General features: G+C 46.1%; 1 protein-coding gene across 3 annotated transcripts in view; it reads right to left on the bottom strand.

The window, feature by feature from the left end:
* The window catches only part of ABCC1 (ATP binding cassette subfamily C member 1 (ABCC1 blood group)), a 1,390,768-nt gene that overhangs the window by 894,080 nt on the left and 476,816 nt on the right, over positions 1-19,872 (bottom strand). For all 3 annotated transcript variants that reach the window (XM_085632083.1, XM_085632084.1, XM_085632085.1), the window contains exon 13: positions 4,767-4,913. In XM_085632083.1, the coding sequence (XP_085488209.1) occupies positions 4,767-4,913 (147 nt within the window). The remainder of the gene's footprint in view (positions 1-4,766; positions 4,914-19,872) is intronic.

Here is a 19,872-nt window from a genome sequence, read left to right as displayed (position 1 = left end):
GCTAATCTACTTTTCCGTATATAAAAGTGAATGATTACCGTATTTTTTCGTCCACAGCCTAACGCCCAGGGCAGGTACATGAAATGGGGAAGTTGGCGTTCTGCTTTGATATGTTTATGTTGTCTTGTGTAATGTAAAAAAACAAACTAATAGAGGTGGGGACTGACGCCGGTGTGAGGTTTGGAATGCAAAGTAAAAGCTGCACAAACTAAGCTGCCAAAAGTGTGAGAGTAGCTGGCGCACTGTGTGAATCTTGCAGATGAGTGCTGTTTTGGCCTAGTTGTGGTGCGCGGAGTGTTTAAAAAGATGGCAGACGACCTGGGCAAGCAGTGATGGCAGAAGGAGCAGGAGCTAATGGCGAGGAAGCATAAGGTATTGGAAAAATGTTGTGGTGCGAGGCATGTGCATGCAGTCAAGCATTTTCTGTAAAAGTCAGACTTCTCCCTGAAGATATTAGTCATAAGATCCCGTTTACTCAACGAATGGCTAGTAAATAGATACTGCTTTCAAGAACGCAATGAACAGAAATAAAAGCATTATGTGAATTTGAAGATAGGCAGTATTTGCCTACTTTCATGTTGTACTTTGCTTACTGGATAAACCGTTTGCTTAACTATGAATTGTGTGGCAAGTTAGAATAAGGTACAATTTCCATTGTGCAATGAACTAGGCGAGAACTAAAAACAAGGGGGAGGAGGAAGCTTTTATAAAATCTACACGCGAGGAAGCCAAACGGGCCTAGTGAAAGCAGGGGAGCGAGCGCTGCATTTCATTAAAGTGATCGCAGACACGGCAATCAAGCAGGATGGCTCTGTCTCCCTTCACGCCCAGGGAGGAGGGAGATGCGAGCAGAGCATCAAAGGGCTGGGTGAGGAGGGGGGAATGCAAGGGTCAAAGCGGCGAAAGGGAAAGTAATCGAGCAGAGCATCAAAGGGCTGGGTGAGAAGGGACAGGGGAATGCAATGAGCAGAGGAGCAGCTGTGCACGTGCATGTGATCTCGTGCACTCAAGGTTTAGGCCAGCCAAAAGACTGGGTAGCACTTTGAAAAACCCACATATAAAATGTCTCTTCGAGCCTTTGGCTCGCGAGACCTAAAAAGCAGCAAAAACGGGGCACAGAAAAAGGCAAAAATATCTATGAAGAAAAGGGGTATTTCCTAAACTCAAAAAAAAATCAGAAATGGAAAGCTGATTATTAAGATTTGAACTTGTGAAGCCACAGATTGTATGGACATCTCTACAGAAAGTGCATTTTCCAGGAATATTACCATATAAGTTTGGGCTCAGTGGAGTAACAGCAGCACTGGAATCAGGTCAATGAAGTTAAGCAATGAGAAGGACCAAATTATGCAGCGTAATGCAGGGTAGTATTACTTTATTTTGACATTTTACATGGCAAAACTGGCGCGAACAAAATTTAACCTCATTAGTGCCAGTTTATCACAACTGCGGCAATAAGCAGTTGAAAGCAGACCAGTAAACCTTTGAGAAGGGCCTTCCACTATGCAATAACACGTCACTGAGTTTTGTTTAGTAACTTGTGATCTGTTGGAGATGGATTTTTGTTAAAATCTGAAATTTATGTACCACAAGATCGACTATAAAATAAATCTAACAAATCCATAATCATGCATAAAATGGTGACTCTGCAGAATTAATTCCAGTGGCCCCAACTATAATCCATTTCTGTCTACTCCTATGACAAAATGAGAGAATGTCTTGGGAGAGAATAAAATGCAGTTACTGAGGCCCCAAAGTTAGGTGTCTGTTCAAGTTCCTTCTAATTATATTAACAGGCTCTGCCTTCTGAGAGCACCATGGCAGATTGAGGGTAAGCAGGAGAGCTCAAGCTCATGCTGCCAGTTTGGTCATGGAATTGTTGCCAGAGCTTTTCTTTGTATATTGAACACTTGCACTGCTCCTTCAAATTATTTACCTATGTAGTGTTAGTGAAGCTTGATAAGTCTTCATTTAAGTCAAAACTTTGCCAATGTCCGTGTTTATTGCTTAATATAGTGACATAAGCAGGGCCTCTGGAATTGTGATTCTGTGGCTGTAGCGTATTACGCATAATTATTGATGTGCCACATTTGTCACAATATATCTGCTGTAAAATTTGCAAATGTTAAAAAAATTTCTTGAATGTATGCAAATTTTCTTACTTTTCTTCCAATTGCAAAATCCTTCATACTGTTTCTGCCATATAAAGGTTTTAATCTGTTTATTACTGCGTGACAGGAGCTTGCGAACTCCGTATGGTGGGAATGCCTCAGGTACCCCTTCTGCTTACACGTGCAAAGTAATAGATGCCATCCATGGTAACCTTATCCTTGTCCCAGGAAACTTAAGTAGCCCAAGGCATTGGAGTTCTAGATGAAAGTTGCACAACTAGGCTTTGATTGGTGCTGAGCACATGGGCGAACACTGAGGCCACTGTGATATCCTGTACAACTTACCCGACATACAAGGTAATCTGTGATACATTTTTCATTGCTTTGTGACCCGAAATGACAACATGTAATGTGATATCTGTGTGATACTGAATAAAAGAAAAGTTAAAAAAAACAAAAAACTAGGCTTGGATTGCAAGCCAATGTGAATTTTTCGTTAGGCAAAAACAGAAGATGCTTTTCAGTTTGTGACTGGGCCTTGGGTGACTCATGGGGCTAGCTTGGGAGGGCTTGGCCCACCTTCTAGAAAGGGGCCTAGCACCTGCACCGCCTCTCGTTTATGAAGAGCAGGAAGATTTTCAATGCCTAGAGGATGGCTCTCTGCTCCAGAAGGTTGATATGGTGCGGGGCCTTCCACAAAGACCAGATTTCTCCGATATCCACTTCTCCCAGATGGCCTCACATTCCAGAAGGGTGAGCTCTGGGTGGAGTGAATAGAGTGGTCTGCTGCTAAACTAATCACTGTCTCACAGCCACTACTGCAGATCTTTTGCAATCTCCTCCGAAATCTGGACCAGATTGAAAAGATCCCTCTGGGTGCTATTCCCACAAGGACTGGGAAAGAATTCTGTTTAACTTTGTTGGCTGATACCTGGATCACAAGGCTCTCAAGAGAAGACTGGATCACCCAGAGCAGTACGGCGGAACCTGGTAACCTGCTGATTAACAGAGGTCTGGACAGGGCTTGGCCCAGGTCCACAAAAGCGCATTGCTTTAAAAAGGCAAAAGGGGCTTAGAATTTGTCTGACCAGGTTGAAGCACCCCAGTCTAAACAATGGAATACTCCCTGGGTAGCAAGCTTGGAAACTTCTGCCACCCTCCACACAACTATAGTGAAGGAGCCACTTTCCTGCTAGTCCACGCCCAGAGAAGACACCAGTCCAGTATCTGGGGAGGTATACCGACCACTGGTGTCCTGGAGGTCTTCATACTAAGAATCCCTCTGAAAGGGTTCAGCAAGCTCATCCCCAGCATCATCGCTGTAAATGTCCAAGTCCATTTCAAACAATTTGTGTAGGACATGAGGCATTCCAGGGTCCAGGGGTATTGTGTCCGAGTCAGTAGGGTGGTTAAGAAGCTGCCGTGCAGTCAAAGCAACTTGTGGCCTCCGTCAAGGTCAGGGAGGTGCTGCCTCAGCATGGGACAGCACTATGGGTTAGCAGCCATCACCTAGAGTGGATGGCACCAGCAGCTCGTGTTCCGCCGTGGGAGGTAGCGCCAAAGAAGGAACCAGTACCAATGTTGGCCGGAATCTGGTAAGTCAGAGAGCCCAGCTGGCGCCAAAGACAAACCCACTGTAGGTATGTTAGGAGCTCGCAATGTGCCAAAAAGCTGGATTATGGGTACACGGACGTTCTCCATTTGCTGTGGTGTTGACAGCCCTGGGAATTCAGGTTGCCGTGCGACAAGAGAAGTCAGCGGCTCTGCTGTACAATGACTTCGGGAGAAAGACCTCGAGGTCAGATGATGACCTCAGTCTTAAGTTGGAATGGCAGGACGGAACAGAATCATGCATGACCTTCTTATGTTTTTTCATGGACTTATCCGTGGATTTGGATCTTAACAAGGATTTTACTTGGAACCGACCACAGGCGTGGGATCAGAAGTAGGCTCTGGACCTTGACTTGAAATGGAGTTTTGCTGTGCCTCGCCACAAACCACTCCGCTTCCTGATCCAATGGTGGCTTTAGGGTGCATTAAGTCTTAGTCATTGCAGGCCTTAGAGTTGAGGTCAGACTCCAGGAACCAAAGTCATATCACAAGTAGATCAGTCAGACATTTGTTTACAACACTCCCCAGACAGGTGGAATTCTGTAGATATAGGTGACATAATTCCTAACGCATGGTGTTATTGTTTTTGAAAAATCAAGTAGTCACTCTCAAAAAGATGAGGGGTAGCTCCAGATCCATTTTAGTTGGCGCTTAAAGAAAGAAACTGATGTCAGCACGCATGACTGGTGCCTATATAGGCTCACGCACATCACGTCCTGTGCAGAACAACGCAGTAACCGAGCCCTCAGCACTACCTGTTGGCCTTAAGGGTACGTCTTAATATTTTCCGTATCCAGTCTAGCATATGGGAAATATTCAAAAAGGTGAGGAATCTGTGTTAGAAGTCTAGCAGAAAAATGTGTCATCACCATTTACCCATTTGAAATCTAAGATATACAAATTGTTTTACTTGTGGCAAATACAATTTCTTTAAATTGATTAGGTTTTAAACATTATGAGGTCCTATTTCTTGGTTGCTCTTTCAAAACAAACTGCAATCATGTATCTGTAACAAATATTATAAATCAGAATTACAATCTGTACCTGAACCATGCTGCTGATGACCATTGGCAACATATTCATTGGAAACCGGAGGATGTTAAATAAGGCCAAAGACACAAATGCCTTTTCTGCATCAAGGACATTTTTCTCATCAATCAGCACATACACAGCAAATGTTGACAAAGCAACCTAAAGAAGAAAAAAAACATATCTGGCCTATAAACAGGTATCGAGGTCTTACAAATTACCAAGCAAGAATACATGCAACCATTTTTTGTTTTGCTAATTTGTTATGATTTTCCCTTCAGTCTTTGGTGAAGCATTTCAAACAGATCATTCTCAGCTGGTCTACATACAGGCTTTTTACTGGGCCCTCACAAGTCCTAGAATACGACTGTTGGTGTGCCTAACTGGTCTGCTGGACCTGTTCCGGTAGTTACTATGGTGGGGGTTCACTTTGATACTGCTACAACTGGTAGAGCTCACAAATGTTCTTGCTAGAGTATTCTTCCTGAACATCTATACTGATGACCTTTAAAAAAGATTTTATTGAAAAACAGACCAGTTACTTAGCTTCAGTCACGCCTTATCTGGCAGATTCCTTACCTTGGAATATTCCACAGGCGTCACACTGAATCTGGAAAATCTGGGCAGTATTTCTGCGTGCCGGAAGGTGCCGCTGATCAGCTGTGTTGGGCGGCGACGTCCATGCCAGAAGTGACTTGTGCGGTGCCCATATACGTGCCACCTCAGAACACTGACTTTAGTTCATGACTATTCTGTGCCAGAAGCACAAAACCACAGCCGAAAGTTAATGACTAGTGCGCAGATCCTAAGGACGTACAAGGACCTTTTTGTCAGAAAAGTCCAGTTTGTAGAAAATGGAAGATGGGAGGATCGGTATGGAACCTGGGACTAGATAGTGTCTCTGCTAAATTAGGCGTTACTAAAGGTAAGTAACCTGTTCATATAGTAGTGACTTCTAGTCACAGTTTCCTTATCTTAGAAAATATACTAAAGTAATACCTCCCTGGAGGTGGGTCTGCAAACAGGCTTAGACCAAAAGGTCCTAGAGGACCGAACAGGCAAAGTGCCCATAATGACAAATGAGACTGTCAAGGCAGTAATGTGTGGTAAACTAGTGTGAGGATGCCCATGTAGCAGCCTGACTGATGTCTAGGACAGGGACTCCTGCAAGCTAACGCAGTGGTCACAGCATTGGTAGACTGCACCAGCAAACTCTCAGGAGGTTGCTTCTTGGTCAGTGTGCAGCAGATCTTGATGCAGAGTACAATCTATCTAGAGATGGCTCGTTTCTGAACTGGTTTCCCTTTCTTGCCCCATCTACCCAGTGTTCTGTGGTGCGATCAAGATAGGACAACACTTTTCGGGTCAAAGACGGTGGAGTCACTCTGCATCCTTGGAGGTGTGTGGTGGAGCAAAGAAGGTCAGCAGTGTTATACTTTGGCAGACATGGAAAGGTACCTTTGTTAAAAAAAGAGGCACAGGTGCGGAGAACTAGTTTCCCTGGGAGGCAGCTGGTATATGGAAGTAGAACAGACAGCCTGTAACTTGTTGACCCTCCTGGCTGGTGTGATGGACACTAAGGAAAAAGTCTTGAGTGTCGGGAGTCAGAGAGGACTACTATGCATGCGTTTGTAAGGGTTAAATCAGAGGGGGGACGGAAGAGCAAAATATTTTTATGAGGTCCTACTACTGTGCTCCTCCGAGTACACATGCAAAACAAGGAGAGGAGAACGTTCCTCTATGTAGCCGGTGCACTAAGAGTTGCTACCTGGCAGGGGTTCAAGTCGCTGGGAGATCTGAATTTCAGATGATGACCTCACACCTGTTAGGGTGTCATGGTTCATCATAGGGCGCTCCTCGGCAGACCAGCGCTGCAATGTCTGACAGGCCTGGTGGCTTCTTTAGCAGAGATCTTCAGATCTGAGGGCGCCGTATGTGATGAGTGCATGAGGGCTAAAAATAGTGAAAAGTGAGGTGTGCAAGGTGTCTTAAAATAGGCACCGGACCCCAGAACTGTTTAATCCAATAAGGGTCCAGGACAAAGTAAAAGCAGTGGCGCTATCAGGAGGACCCAAGGTACCAGAATAGCTTTGTGTGTGCATGGTCAACATGTTTAGTGCCCACGAAACCCAAACGTCGGGCGGCACTTCATCAGGACCTTAATAAACAATAGGTGTGGGCCCGCTAGTGAGGCCAGGGGGACTCCCCGCAGGTTGAGGATTTCGGAATCAGTGAAAAGTCCACCTAGAAAGAGGAAAAGGGAGACAAAAACTAGAGAGAACCGCAACATGAGAAACCCAAAAAGGTGTAGTGGCTGTGCCAACAGGCTTCATTGACACACAAGACAGCCTTATTGCCCCACAGGTATGGGTAAAGGTACAAATTGCTATAAGGGTACCGGGAAAAACAAATGTCACCTGACCCAAGAGTGCTGGTAATCTAGTCAATTACAGTCATATACGTTGAAGACAATTAAAAACAAATAAAAACAAGGCGCACATAAGCATTTCAAAGACTATATATAAATGGTAGGCCAACAGGTATTAGATATGTCAATACCCTTATCAATTAGAAGGGATTAACACAGCATCGCTTACTTCAATGATGGGGGTACACTACTTCATAGGCAAAAGGTAGGGACCCGATCACTGTAGGGACCACCTTGAGGTACACATTCATATAGTAGAACTGAGCATAGTAAACACTTCAAAAGCTCGTAATACTTGAGGAGCGACACCACGAGTTAAGAGGACATCTGTGGGCAAGTGACCCAGAACAACAAGAGGGGTGATGCTGCCTAGGGGTACTAAACCTGTGACTAATTAGGGACTGGAACGCACAGGTGGACCCTGGGACTAGAGCAAGGGTAGTGGTGCCGGCCAGCGGTAGCTGGGAAGCTCTAAAGCGCATAGCAAGGCTAGGCAAAGGTACTAAATGCCGGAGCTGTGTGAGCGCAACAAAGTACGAGGCGGCACAATGCTGATGTCCGGAGGTGATGGGGGTGGAGCCCGTAGGGGGACGCGAAGAGACAATGTGGAAGAATCCGTGCACACGGAGGGCCACGGGCAATAATGTGAGTGCACGCTAGTTGCAGTACTGGAGGTTAAATCCAACGATTGCCACAAAGGTGCAGGGGAATGAGAGCATGGTACCACTTGCATGACTAGAGGACCAGGTACTGCCATCTCACCTGCGCATCTCCCCCGCGTCTGGATATTACCGGAGGAGCTTGTTGACGGTCATGTTAAAGGTGTAACCACGTGATATCGGACTCGGCAGGTCTCGCATGGGAGGCTTCTGAGCATGGTGGACATCTTGCAATGATGGTAGAATATAACTCAAGAGGAAGTTCAGGATAGAAATCAGAGCATGTCACGATGTCGGTAGCTCCAACAATTGAATGTGGTAAAGGTTATAAGGAAGAAACCGAAATTAAACCAAGAAGGGGTCTTACACATGGCCAGGTATTAGGGTGGGGTAGAGTGTAGCAGCCATCTTGGGGTGGTGTAATCGCCAAGGGTAGTCAGTCCAGCAAATCTAGGTTGGGTATAGTTCCGACATAGATTGATGTCATATTATTGATGTGTTTGAAGAAATCTGTGGGTATTCGAGCGAACATGTCAACAAACTCACGAGAGCATCATGGGTGAGCAGAGCTCTTACAGGGAAAACAAGGAGGGAGTCAGCCCTGAAGTGGTGCATCTGGCAGTAAATGTCCCCTTGCACAAAGCTATCATGGACCATAAGATCTAAAGTCATTAAGTCAATCAAACGGTGTAGGCTCGGAGTCTCAAGACTGACAAAAATAGAGGTCATGTTAGTGGTGGATGTAGAGTGACCTGTAGGATGTTGAAGTACTCAATTCATGGATATGAAATGACACTGATGTGTGCAGATATTGGGGTAAGGGTAAACTTTGGCGATAGAGACTGCCCTGTAGTGGTGCAGCTACCTGGTGATTTTCCTTTTGTTTTACAGAGAGATGAAGTACCCTGAGATTTCGATTTAATAAGCAGAGCATGTGGTTTCTTAAAACACAGGGGTAGAAAGACCAATGGAGATATCTATAATTCAGTCCATGGTATTTCGTCATTTAGACCCCTAGTCTGAGTGGAAAAGGCGAAAAATCCAACGTTGTCCTGTTTCAAACAGTTTCTGGGTTGACCAAATGGCGTTGCTTTCGATTACTGTCCAGTACATCTCTTTTGGTCTGTGTGGGTGAGACGGGTAGCGTGTACTTATTTTTGTGGTGGTCCTTCCACATCTAATGTTGCATGGATGTTCCATAATTCTTGTCTTCACATGATGCGTTGTCATGCCGACATACCTAAGAGGGCAGGGACATTCGATTAGGTAGACCCAATTCTTTGTGTTAGTTTGTGTGTGCACGTTGAGTCCACACTTTCCCATCTTTCAGGTTCAGTTCCTTGGTATGTTGCGTGAGATTGCAAATCCCACAAATGCCGCATGGGTAGGGACCTCACACTGGTGCAGGTTTCCATAGTGTGCTTTGTTGGTTCTTTTTGTGCAGGTTTGGGGCGAGTGTGGATCAACATGTCACATAGATTACTTGTACATTTCATAGCAAACCAAGGCATCGGAATAGAGATTTTCCCAGAGTTCACTATCTTACAATTTTTTCGGAATATTCTTTGGATCCTATTTGAGTCCAGTGTGTATGTGGTCACACAGATTATGATGTCCTCAGCTGTCTTTTGCTTAGGTTCTAGTAGCGCTTCCCTATTGTTATTGAGCGCCCTCTTTCAGGACTTTTTAATGATTGTTGCCGGATAGTCGTGGGCTTCTAGGTTCTTGCTCAAGGCAGCAGCTTCCTTTTTTTTTTTATAGTCTGAAGTCGTGTTGCAGTTCCTGTGGAGGCGCAGAAACAAGGTTGTCCCTTATGGCTTTCGGGTGGTAGCTACCATAGATACAGATTGCAACAACTTGTTACTCATACGCATCACTAATAGGACATCAATCTATATGTCAGTACTAGACCTAACCTAGATTTGCTGGACTAGCTACCCCCCCCCCGTGATTACACCACCCCAAGATGGCCACTACACTCTACCCCCACCCTAATACCCGGCCATGTGTAAAAGAAAATGAAGTGAAAAAAAATTAAATCCAGTATTTGTAGGGTTTACTGTTTTCAGTTTCCATGTTTGGTAAATTTGGTTCTCAGTTCAGCCCCTTGAACTGAGAACCATCAGCTGAGAAACACAGCTGAGATGACTTTTCCTTGATGCCACACAAAGCACGAAATGAAATATTTGCATTTTAGTTCCTGTGCATAAAAAAACCGTGCACCAAAATGGACTAAAAAGTCAATAGCATTCCTCATTAACTCTGAAGACTGTAAAGATGCTTTCAGAATACCATCTAACAAGTGGCAAGGATCTCTTACAGGGAAGCACTTCAGCTCAGGTATCAATTTTGACAGGTCATCACACAACTTTTTCATATACGTAGCTGAATCACTGCAAATACAAACAATATCACTCGAATCTTTACTGAACTTGGAAAGATCCTTTTTTGCAGAGCATTCCAAGTGGCACTGCGTTCCATGTTTTCCAAAAGTCTGGTGTCAAGTTTTAACCACTATCCCAGATGCTTGGTGATGGCACTCTTTTCTCGTATTTGTCACTATACCTTGCATTGAATGTTTAATGCCTGAGGTATTGGCAATTCGCCGACTATCAATACATACTCACTAGAAACTGGGGGCTGATGTATTAAGGGTTTTCACCCATGCTTTGTGGGTAAATGGGATGACACATATTAGAAAAGATTCTTATGAAGCCAGCCATTTAACCCATCAGTGAAAGAATCAAACTCCGCCAAAATATCAAATAGGATTGATATTTCCAGATTCTCTACAGTATATAAAATAAGTAAACGACCTAAAACATGCTTCTTAACCCTGCATCTTTAGACCAAAAACCACAAAACTGAAAAAAACAAAATGAAGAAACAATATTTAGTGGCATCCCTAAACAAAACTCAAGCAGAATAATGTTAGCCCAGACTTTTACTGCTAGCTTGTATAACAAAGTAACCTTGTATTGGTCCCTTCAGGAAGAAAAAAATATGACTTTCACTCTTTCCTTTCTTTGAATGGCATTTAGATTGTGCAGGTGTTTTTTCAGTGTTTATATGTTTTCACTGGTGAGGGCTATTTCTCTTTCAGTGGGGTTTTATCAGTTATTAATGGTTTAAACCTAAAACCGGACAACCTAAGTATTTGTAAAACACAGAATTACCTGAAGGTGTCAAGGTGCTGGGCTCAAGCAAGCAATTGCCCATTGTCACATGGTGCTGGACTAAGCTGTCACCGGCAATCGAACCGTGAACCCCGTGGTCTGGAGTCAGGTGCCCTGGCTGCTGCACCACACCTCTTCCACAGGTGTAGGACCCCTTGTTTTATTTCGGTTTCTACCTTTTAACCTTTACCACATTCAATTGTTGGAGCTACCCTCATCGTGACATGCTCTAATTTCTATCTTTACCTTCCTCTCAAGTGATTTTCTACCACCATTGCAAGATGGCCATCACGCTCACAGCCTCCCATGCGAGACCTGCTGAGTCAGTTATGTGGTTACGCCTTTAACATGACCACCCGCAAGCACCTCCGGTAATTTCCAGATGCAGGGGGGGAGATGCGCAGGTGAAACGGCAGTGCCCTGTCCTCTAGTCACGTAAGGAGTACCACGCTCTCATTCCCCTGCACCTTTGTGGCAATCGTTGGATTTAACCTCCAGCACTGCAACTAGTGCGCACTCAAATTATTGCCCGCGGTCCCATGTGTGCACAGATGCTTCCACATTGTTGTCTCTTTGCGTCCCCCTACGGGCTACACCCCCCATAGTTTCCAGAACTCAGAATTGCGCCGCCTCATACTTTGTTACGCTCACACGACTCCAGCATTTAGTACCTTTGCCTAGCCTTGCTATGCGCTTTAGAGCGTCCTAGCTAATGCTGGCCGGCACCACAACCCTTGCTTTAGTCCCAGGGTCCACCTGTGGGTTCCGGTCCATAATTAGTCACAGGGTTAGTACCCCTAGGCAGCATCACCTCTCGTAGTCCTGGGTCACTTGCCCACGGATTTCCTCTTATTAACAACTCTGTGGTGCTGCTCCTAGAGTACTATGGGCTTTTTAACAATGTTTACTATGCTCTGTTCTCCTATTTGTATGTGTACCTAAAGGTGGTCCCTACAGTGGTCAGGTCCCTCCCCTTGGCCTATGAAGTAGTGTACCCCCAGAAGTGTGGCTCAATGATTAGAGCGGCAGACCCTGATGCAGAGGTCTAGCTTGGGACCAGGGTTCAATTCCCCGCCTCGGCGGGTCTTGGGCTCATAAATTCCACGGACCTGATAATTCTCGCCTCGGTGCCTATTCCAATCATGGAGTCCCACTCTGCAACTCTGGGCAATAGCTTGCTTAATCTCCACAACTGCCCCCACAACGCTAAGGATGCCTGGCCTCCACCTTGGGGGTGCCCAGGAGTGGATGCCTCACAGGGAAAGCCAGGATGGGTTCCACAGCGGTATTCGTACAAGCGCCTTGAGACCCTTGCGGGTGAGTAGTGCGCTATACAAGTATCAAATTTACATTTACTGAGGTAAGCGATGCTCTGTGCTAATCACTTCTAATTTCTAATTGATAAGGGTATTGACTTATCTATTACCTGTTGGCCTACCATTTATATATAGTCTTTGAAATGCTTGTGCCTTGTTTTTAATTGTCTTCAACGTATACAACTAATTGACTAGATTACCAGCACTCTTGGGTCAGGTGACCTTTGTATTTCCCGGTACCCTTATAGCAAATGTTATCTTTACCCATACCTGCGGGGCGATATGGCTGTCCTGTGTGTCAATGAACCCTGTGGACACAGCCACTACACCTTTTTGGGATTCTCATGTCGCGGTTCTCTATTTTTTGTCTCCCTTTTCCTCTTTCTAGGTGGAGACTTTTCAGTGATTCCTATCCAGAATCAGACACTTTATTCCGACATCCTCAACCTGCGAGCAGTCCCCCGGTCCCACACCTATTGTTTATTAAGGTCCTGATCAAGTGCCGCCCGACGTTTGGGCTTCGCAGGCACAAAACATTTTGACCATGCACACAAAGCTATCCTGGTACCTTAGGACCTTCTGATAGCGCCAATGCTTTTACTTAGTCCTGGACCTTTAATGGATTAAAAAGTTCTGGGGTCCGGTGCCTATTTTAAGACACCTTGCACACATTACTATTTTTAGCCCTCATGCACTCACCACATATGGCGTCCTCAGATCTGAAGATCTCCGCTAGAGAAGCCACCAGGTCCATCAGACATTGCAGCGTTGGTCTGATGAGGAGCACTCTATGATGAAACAGAACACCCTAACAGGTGAGGGCATTATGATCCCAAATTCAGAACTCCCAGCAACTTGACCCCCTGCCAGGTAGCAACCCTGGGTTTGAAAGGGGTCAGCACCAAATGAAGGTCACATTGGTCATAACGAAGAAGTTACCTACCTTCGGTGACATTACCTGGTAGGAACAATATCTAGCTGCAGATTTCTTACCTCTGAATTTCCCAGATGTCAGACTGGATCCAGAAACTTGTGTGAGAAGTACCCTCTGTACGCCGTCAGGTGGCTTCAATCAGTTCAACGCAGTTTCACTGGTGCCGAAAGTGGTGTCGCAATCACCTATATAGGGGCCACCCAGGCAGGAGGACGCCTGTTATTTTACACGACTTTCCACGGCAGAAACTAAGAGCCACGACGTAAACAGACTAGTGTGTCAAAACTAGGGCGCTGAAAGGGGAGCAACATTAGCCCCAGAAATGTGTCTAGAGAGCGGGAAGGCATGGGTCAGTGTCAGGAATCTGCGGCTCGATAGGGTCTTTACCAGATATTGCGTTACTGAAAATAATTATCTTGTTCATCTGATAGAGACTTCAAACTGATGATTCCTTAACTTTGAATAGATAACCAAGCCATTCTGGCAGTTGGCCAAGGACAAATTGACTATACTAAGAAGTCCTACAGGAACAAACGTGCAAAAAGCCCGTCCTTGCAGACCTGACTGTCCTTGAAGAAGTGTTGGTCAAACGTGTGCAGGAACCCCCCACATTGCTGCAGGCAGATGTCCAGGACAGTAACTCCAAAAGCTAACACCATGTTTGCAGCTTTTCCTCTGGTGGAATGGGTACTTAAGTCCTCGGGAAGCTGGTTTTTAGCCAGGACATAGCAGAAATTGATAGAGAACAACCCAGCATGAAATGGACTGTTTCTGAACTGCCTGACCTTTTTTATCTCCTGCATAGCCCACGAAGAGTTGGTTGTCCACATGGAGTCTTGTGCAGTCAAGGTAGAAAGAAAATGCTCTTTTTGGGTCCAGACAATGGTGTTGCTTCTCCTCTTTAGAGGAATGTGTTGAAGCATATAAAGCAGGCAGGGTGACCGATTGCCCAAAATGAAATGGGGTCACCACCTTAGATAGGAAAAAGGTCCAGGTGCACCATGTTGTATGAAACAGTTATCAGACTCCAAGGTAGCTTAAATAGTATTTATTCAGATAAGATCAAAAGTAAAAGTACAGAGAGCTCCACCAGGAGCAGCCTTCCTGCTGCTCAGCCCATACTCCAACTGACAGCCTCACTCATCCAACATCCCACAGCATCATTAGGCACCAACATTCCACAACACACTCATACTGGCTGAGCAGCAGGTACAACACACCACCTTGTTCGGGAATACCATAAGAAAGGGCAGCTTGGATGACAAATCCTGCAACTCACCCTCTAGACAGATGTTACTGCCACTAGAAAAGCTGTCTTGAAGGTAAGCAGCCAGAGGGGACAATTATGTAGCGGCTCAAAGTGAGCACACATGAGGTAAGTGACAACCAGAGCTCACTGAGGCATGATGAAGAGCAAAGGGAACATATGTACAAGCCTTTTCAGAAACATACGCACAATAGGGAACCTAAACAAAGAGGGTTTCTCAGGCAGCCACAAGAAAGCAGACAGAGAAGGAAGCTAACCTTTGAGAGTGCCCAGAGCAAAGCCCTGCAGGGCAAGGATGAGAATGTTATGGTAAAAGGTTTTGTAAAGCGCATGTACACAGGCCTGGTTTCATGGCGCTACTCTGAGAGATGCCTGACCCTAGGGAGTAACTCATAAGCTTGTCTAAATAGCCAGGTCTTAAGGAGCCTCCTGAAGCTTAGGAGGTTGTTACATGATCGGATTTCGAGGGGAAGAGAGTTCCACAGTCTGGGAGCTAGAACAGCAAACCTGACACCAACCAGGCGCTTTAGTTTGAAGTTGGGGACCGACAAGAGGTACTTATGGGCCGAGCGCAAGTTGCGCGTGGGTATGTGCCTACTGATTAGGCTGTACAGCAATTTCAGGCTCCTCTTATTCAGGGATTTAAAGATGAGACAGCATACCTTAAAGGGACAGCACTGTGAGATGGGGAGCCAGTGCAATTTTCTCAGCAGGGGGGGTAACATGATGTCTAGGCTGTTGGAAGATCAGTCTTGCTGTTTGGCTCTGAACCAGTTGCAAGCGTTTGATTAGGTAAAGTGGGATGCCAAAGTATAGCGAGTTGGCATAGTCCATATAGGACATAACCATGGCGAGCACCACCTGGATCAAGGCATCCTGGGTAAGATATCTTCTAATCTCTTATTTTCCTCAACTGAAAGAAACGTGGATATTACTGACCCGATTTGGGACTTCATAGTGAGCTCTTGATTTATTGTCACCCCGAGGCTTTTAGCCGAGGCAGATGGGGCGGGGGGGGTTGGCCCAGCTCCTTTGGCCAAAAGAGTGAGCGCTATGGGTTGTAAGTGCCCCCGATTAGGACTAACTGTTTTATCCGGGTTGAGTTTCAGGTGATTACTATTCATCCATCCGCTGATGAATAGCATAGTTGACTAAAAGTGGCTGACAGAGTCGGGGGAGTTGCTGATGGAGAAGATTAGCTGGAAGTCGTCAGCATAATTGAAGGTGCAGACTTCCTTCTTTCTCAGAGCCCGAATCAGTGGGAGGAGGTACGAGTTGAAGAGAAGGAAAGGGGGGGGGGGGGGAGAGGGGGGGAGGAGTAAGGAAACCTGTCGAACATCACATGTAGGCCTCATTTTGGGCGCTGTATACTGGGCAATGCGAACAGACTGGGAGCCATTTTCCAAGAAGGAGTGGATCCACCCCAGGGCAGGCCCCTGGATCCCTGCGTCTCCCACACGGTTGACCATTATACCGTGGTCAACCGTGTCAAAGCCCGCGGAGAGATCAAGGAAGACGGGCTTGCGGGGAGCCCTTATCGGCATACTGTTAGTATTACGGCCTCAGTGGAGTGTGCAGGGCGAAACCCTGCTTGGTAAGGATCAAGATATCCAGATTCTTCTAAGAATCCAGAGAGGCATCTAGTGGCGTATGCTTCCAAGACTTTGGCCATGTAAGGGAGATGAGAAATTGGACGATAATTCGTCAAAGTTTGAGGGTTTGCCCCTTGTTTCTTCAGGAGGGGGACAAAAATTGCCTCCTTGAAGGTTTCAGGGACAAGGCCCTGGGACAATGACTCATTTAGGAGAGATAGAACCAGGCTGGGTAGAGCAGTGAATATCTCTTAAAATGCCAGGAGGGCAGCAGTCACTCGGTGAGCCTGATCTGACTTTGGAGAGGATGTCCACGAGGGTCTGGTTGCTAATGGTTGGAAAATGAGTAAAGGTACTGGGATTTTTAGCTGTGATAGTGCCAGCCTCTGGTGTAGGGCATGCCGGAATGCTGGCCTTAATTTTTTGCAATTTTGTCAATAAAAAATGAGTTCAGGGAGTTGCAAAGGATTTTGGAAGGAGTGGGTTTGATTGGGACTGTCAGGATTAGACAGTTCATGGACAATAGAAAAAAATCTGCTTAGACCGGTTAGTAGCGGTCAGAATTTTAGAGGAGAAATAGGCAGCTTTGGTAGTCAAAATGGCGTTTTTGTAGGTTTTCATGGCGGCTAGGTAGGAGTGTTTGTCCTCAGATAGGTAATTGAGTCTCCACTTTCTCTCAAGTTGCCTAAGCGCTAATTTTTTAGCTTTTAAGTCAGCAGAGAACCATCACTGGGCTTTGAGACGACGGGCAAGGTGAAATTTTCTAAGGGGAGGATGCTTGTTGCTGGCATCTAAAAGCCATGTAGTAAGATTTCCAGCACTGTGGTTGATAGAGGGGAGATTAGGTGGCACTGAATTGGCTTGTGTTGAGTTTTATCAACTTCATTCCAGTTCCTTGTGGTTCCCCCGACAGGGGTTGAGGTTTTGGTCGCAGTAATATTGTTGATGGTGAATTTAATTAGATAGTGATCTGACCAGGTACAGGATGTAACCAACATGGCAGACGTGGTAAGACAGGTTGTCTAGACCTGATCAACCTGCCCTTTGACGTGAGTGGCAGAGGAAACCTGTTGAATAAAATTCAGCCCTGTAAGTAGCTCGGCTAGTACGGTAGATTGGGGGGTGCCAGAGGTGTCGTTGGCCCAGTAGTTGAAATCACCAATCAGCATAATTTTAGTGTGACTAGTTGTTAAGTGAGCTACCTGCTCACCCAGTGTCTGTGGGAAAGAGGGCATGCTATAAGGGGGCCTGTAAAGTAGAACAAGAATCAGGGGGCATTAAGTTCAATTTTGTTGACAAGGTGGTCTACTAATGGTAGGTTCAATGGCATTAAAGTTCTGCATTTCCAATCATGGTGTAGTATAACAGCTACTCCTCCACCCACTTTCCGCTGGGGGCGGTTGGCTTGGAGAATGTGATAGTCCCCAGGTAAGGCTGCCAAAATGTCAGGTGAGGAATCTTGAGTGAGCCAGGTTTCTGTTAACAGAAGGATATCAGGCCACTCAAGCTTTAATAGTAGGAATATATCTAACTGGTGCCTTACCATGGAGCGGGTGTTTAAATATAGAACGGATATCTTTCGAGCTCCATTTCCTTCTAGTAGTTGGAGGGGTCCTGCCCCATGAATAGGGCTCAATAGTTCAGGAAGGGATGTTCTACTAACCATGATCCCGTGTGTGACCAGGCTGGAGCAGGTAGGGGGATTGGGTGTGTATTTATAGGAGTGAAGCTGTTTTAGCTCCTCCGGAGAGTAGGTGAGTTTATGGGCATAAGAACTGGCCCCAGGCGTCTGCGGACGGGCACAGACAGGCTTGCCTTTGGCATGCTGCCAATGCGCCGGCTGCTCTCCTGCGCTGCAGCCGGCATTTAATAGCCGGTACCAGCCTTAACTCCGCGCCCCTCCGTTGTGATTGGCCATCAGACAGCATCACACCAGGAAGCAGCAGGCTTAGAGATCGAGCCACAAGCGGAATCCGCAATTAAAGTGCATACAATATTAAACTCAACCAATGTAAGTAAGAGTTTTTAAAATATTTCCAAAGATAAAAAGGACTAAGCAGAATGTCCTGTAGGGCAGCGGCACTTATGAAGATAAGACTAACCGAAAGAGGGTCACTAGAGTTATCTGCACAATATATTAAAAAATGTTGCCAACGGCAGGTGTATACCGTTTGAGAAAGGCACTCCTGGCCACCAAGATAGCTTTTGACCTTCCTCACGAAGTCTCTAAAGTTATCAACTGTTGTGACTCAATTTCCATGCAAAAAGGGAGAAGAGTTGACTGATTCGGGTGGAGGACCCTCGCCTTCTGCTGCGACAGAAGATTCTTCCGAAGGGTCAGCATGATCGGAGGATCGATGTTCATTTGAAGAAGCTCGTGATACTAGACTGTGCCCAGTCCGGAGCCACAAGAATTACTTGGACCAGGGCGTTCTTGATCTTCTTGGGAGCTGTGGGCAGAAGAGGAATGGGTGGAAAAGCTTACAGGAGGCCTGTGCTCCAATCATGATAAAAAGCTTCTCCAAGAGATAGCCACCTTAAAAACCTCAATGCGCAATACTGCTGGCATTGCGCACTCTCTTTTGAGGCAAGCAGATCTAACCAATACTCTCCCCACTGCTGAGAGAGTCCTTGTGCCACCTCCGGATAAAGATACCACTCTTGATCCACTAGGCTTCAATGGCTGAGTGTGTCCGCACTGGCGTTCAGAGAACCTGCCAGGTGTTGAACCACCAGGGCTATGCCTTGCTGTTCCAGCCATGTCCAGAGACGCAAGGTCCCTTGACAAAGGGTTCACAGTCAAACCCCACCCTTCTTGTTTCTGTACCACAGGGCAGTAGTGTGGTCAGTGAACACCTGCACTAACTTCCCCTTGATAGAGAGAAGAAATGCCTGCAATGCTAGTCGGATCACCCAGATTCGGCTAGAGACCAGAATCTTTTGATCGCCACCTCTCCCAGATGGCCGCCACATCCCAGGTAAAGCCTTGTTGGGGAAGGGAGAGGAGTCTGACTCAGTCACGGTTCGTAAGCCACTACTGCAAGTCTTTTGCTGTTTACTCTGAGTTCTGGACCATGTCGGAGATTCCCCTCATGCTGTGCCCACTGGAACTTCAGGTCCCACTACAGAGCCTTCATATGTCATCTGACATGATTTATCAACAGAAGGCAGGAGGCCATTAGAGTCATCTCACCAAAATCCAGGATTGAGGCTGAAACATTGGTATCATAACCTGAATATCCTGGACTCCTGCCTCAGGAGGATAGGCCTGAAACTGCACTATGTCCAGAAGAGCCACGAAACTGCGCGTCTGAGAAATCAGGTGTGCCTTTGGCACATTTATAGTGAACCACACCAAATTAAGAACGCCCGCCGTAGTCTGGAGGTGGGAGACAACAGTCTAGGGCGAAGCCGCCTTCAACAGCGAGTCGTCGAGGTAAGTGAAGACAAACCCCGCAACCTGCGCAGATTAGCTGCTACCCCCACAATTACACCTTGGTGAATATGGAGACGCGCTGGTAAGGCCAAAGGGCAGCACAAGATACTTCAAGTGCTTGTGGCCTACCTCGCACCGCAGGTAACACCTGTGGGGAGGAAAGATGGGGATGTGAAAACTGCAAATCCAAAGCTACCAGCCAGTCTCCTCAGTCTACAACAGACAAGACCTAAGCCAACATGAGCATCTTGAACTTCTCCTTTTTGAGGAAGAGACTGAATGTCCAAAGACCCTTGTTCTTGTAGTGCTGCCT

The sequence above is a fragment of the Triturus cristatus genome, chromosome 10 (assembly GCF_964204655.1).
Source record: "Triturus cristatus chromosome 10, aTriCri1.1, whole genome shotgun sequence".
NCBI classification, from domain to species: Eukaryota; Metazoa; Chordata; class Amphibia; order Caudata; family Salamandridae; genus Triturus; species Triturus cristatus.
This window is presented reverse-complemented; position numbering and strand designations above follow the sequence as displayed.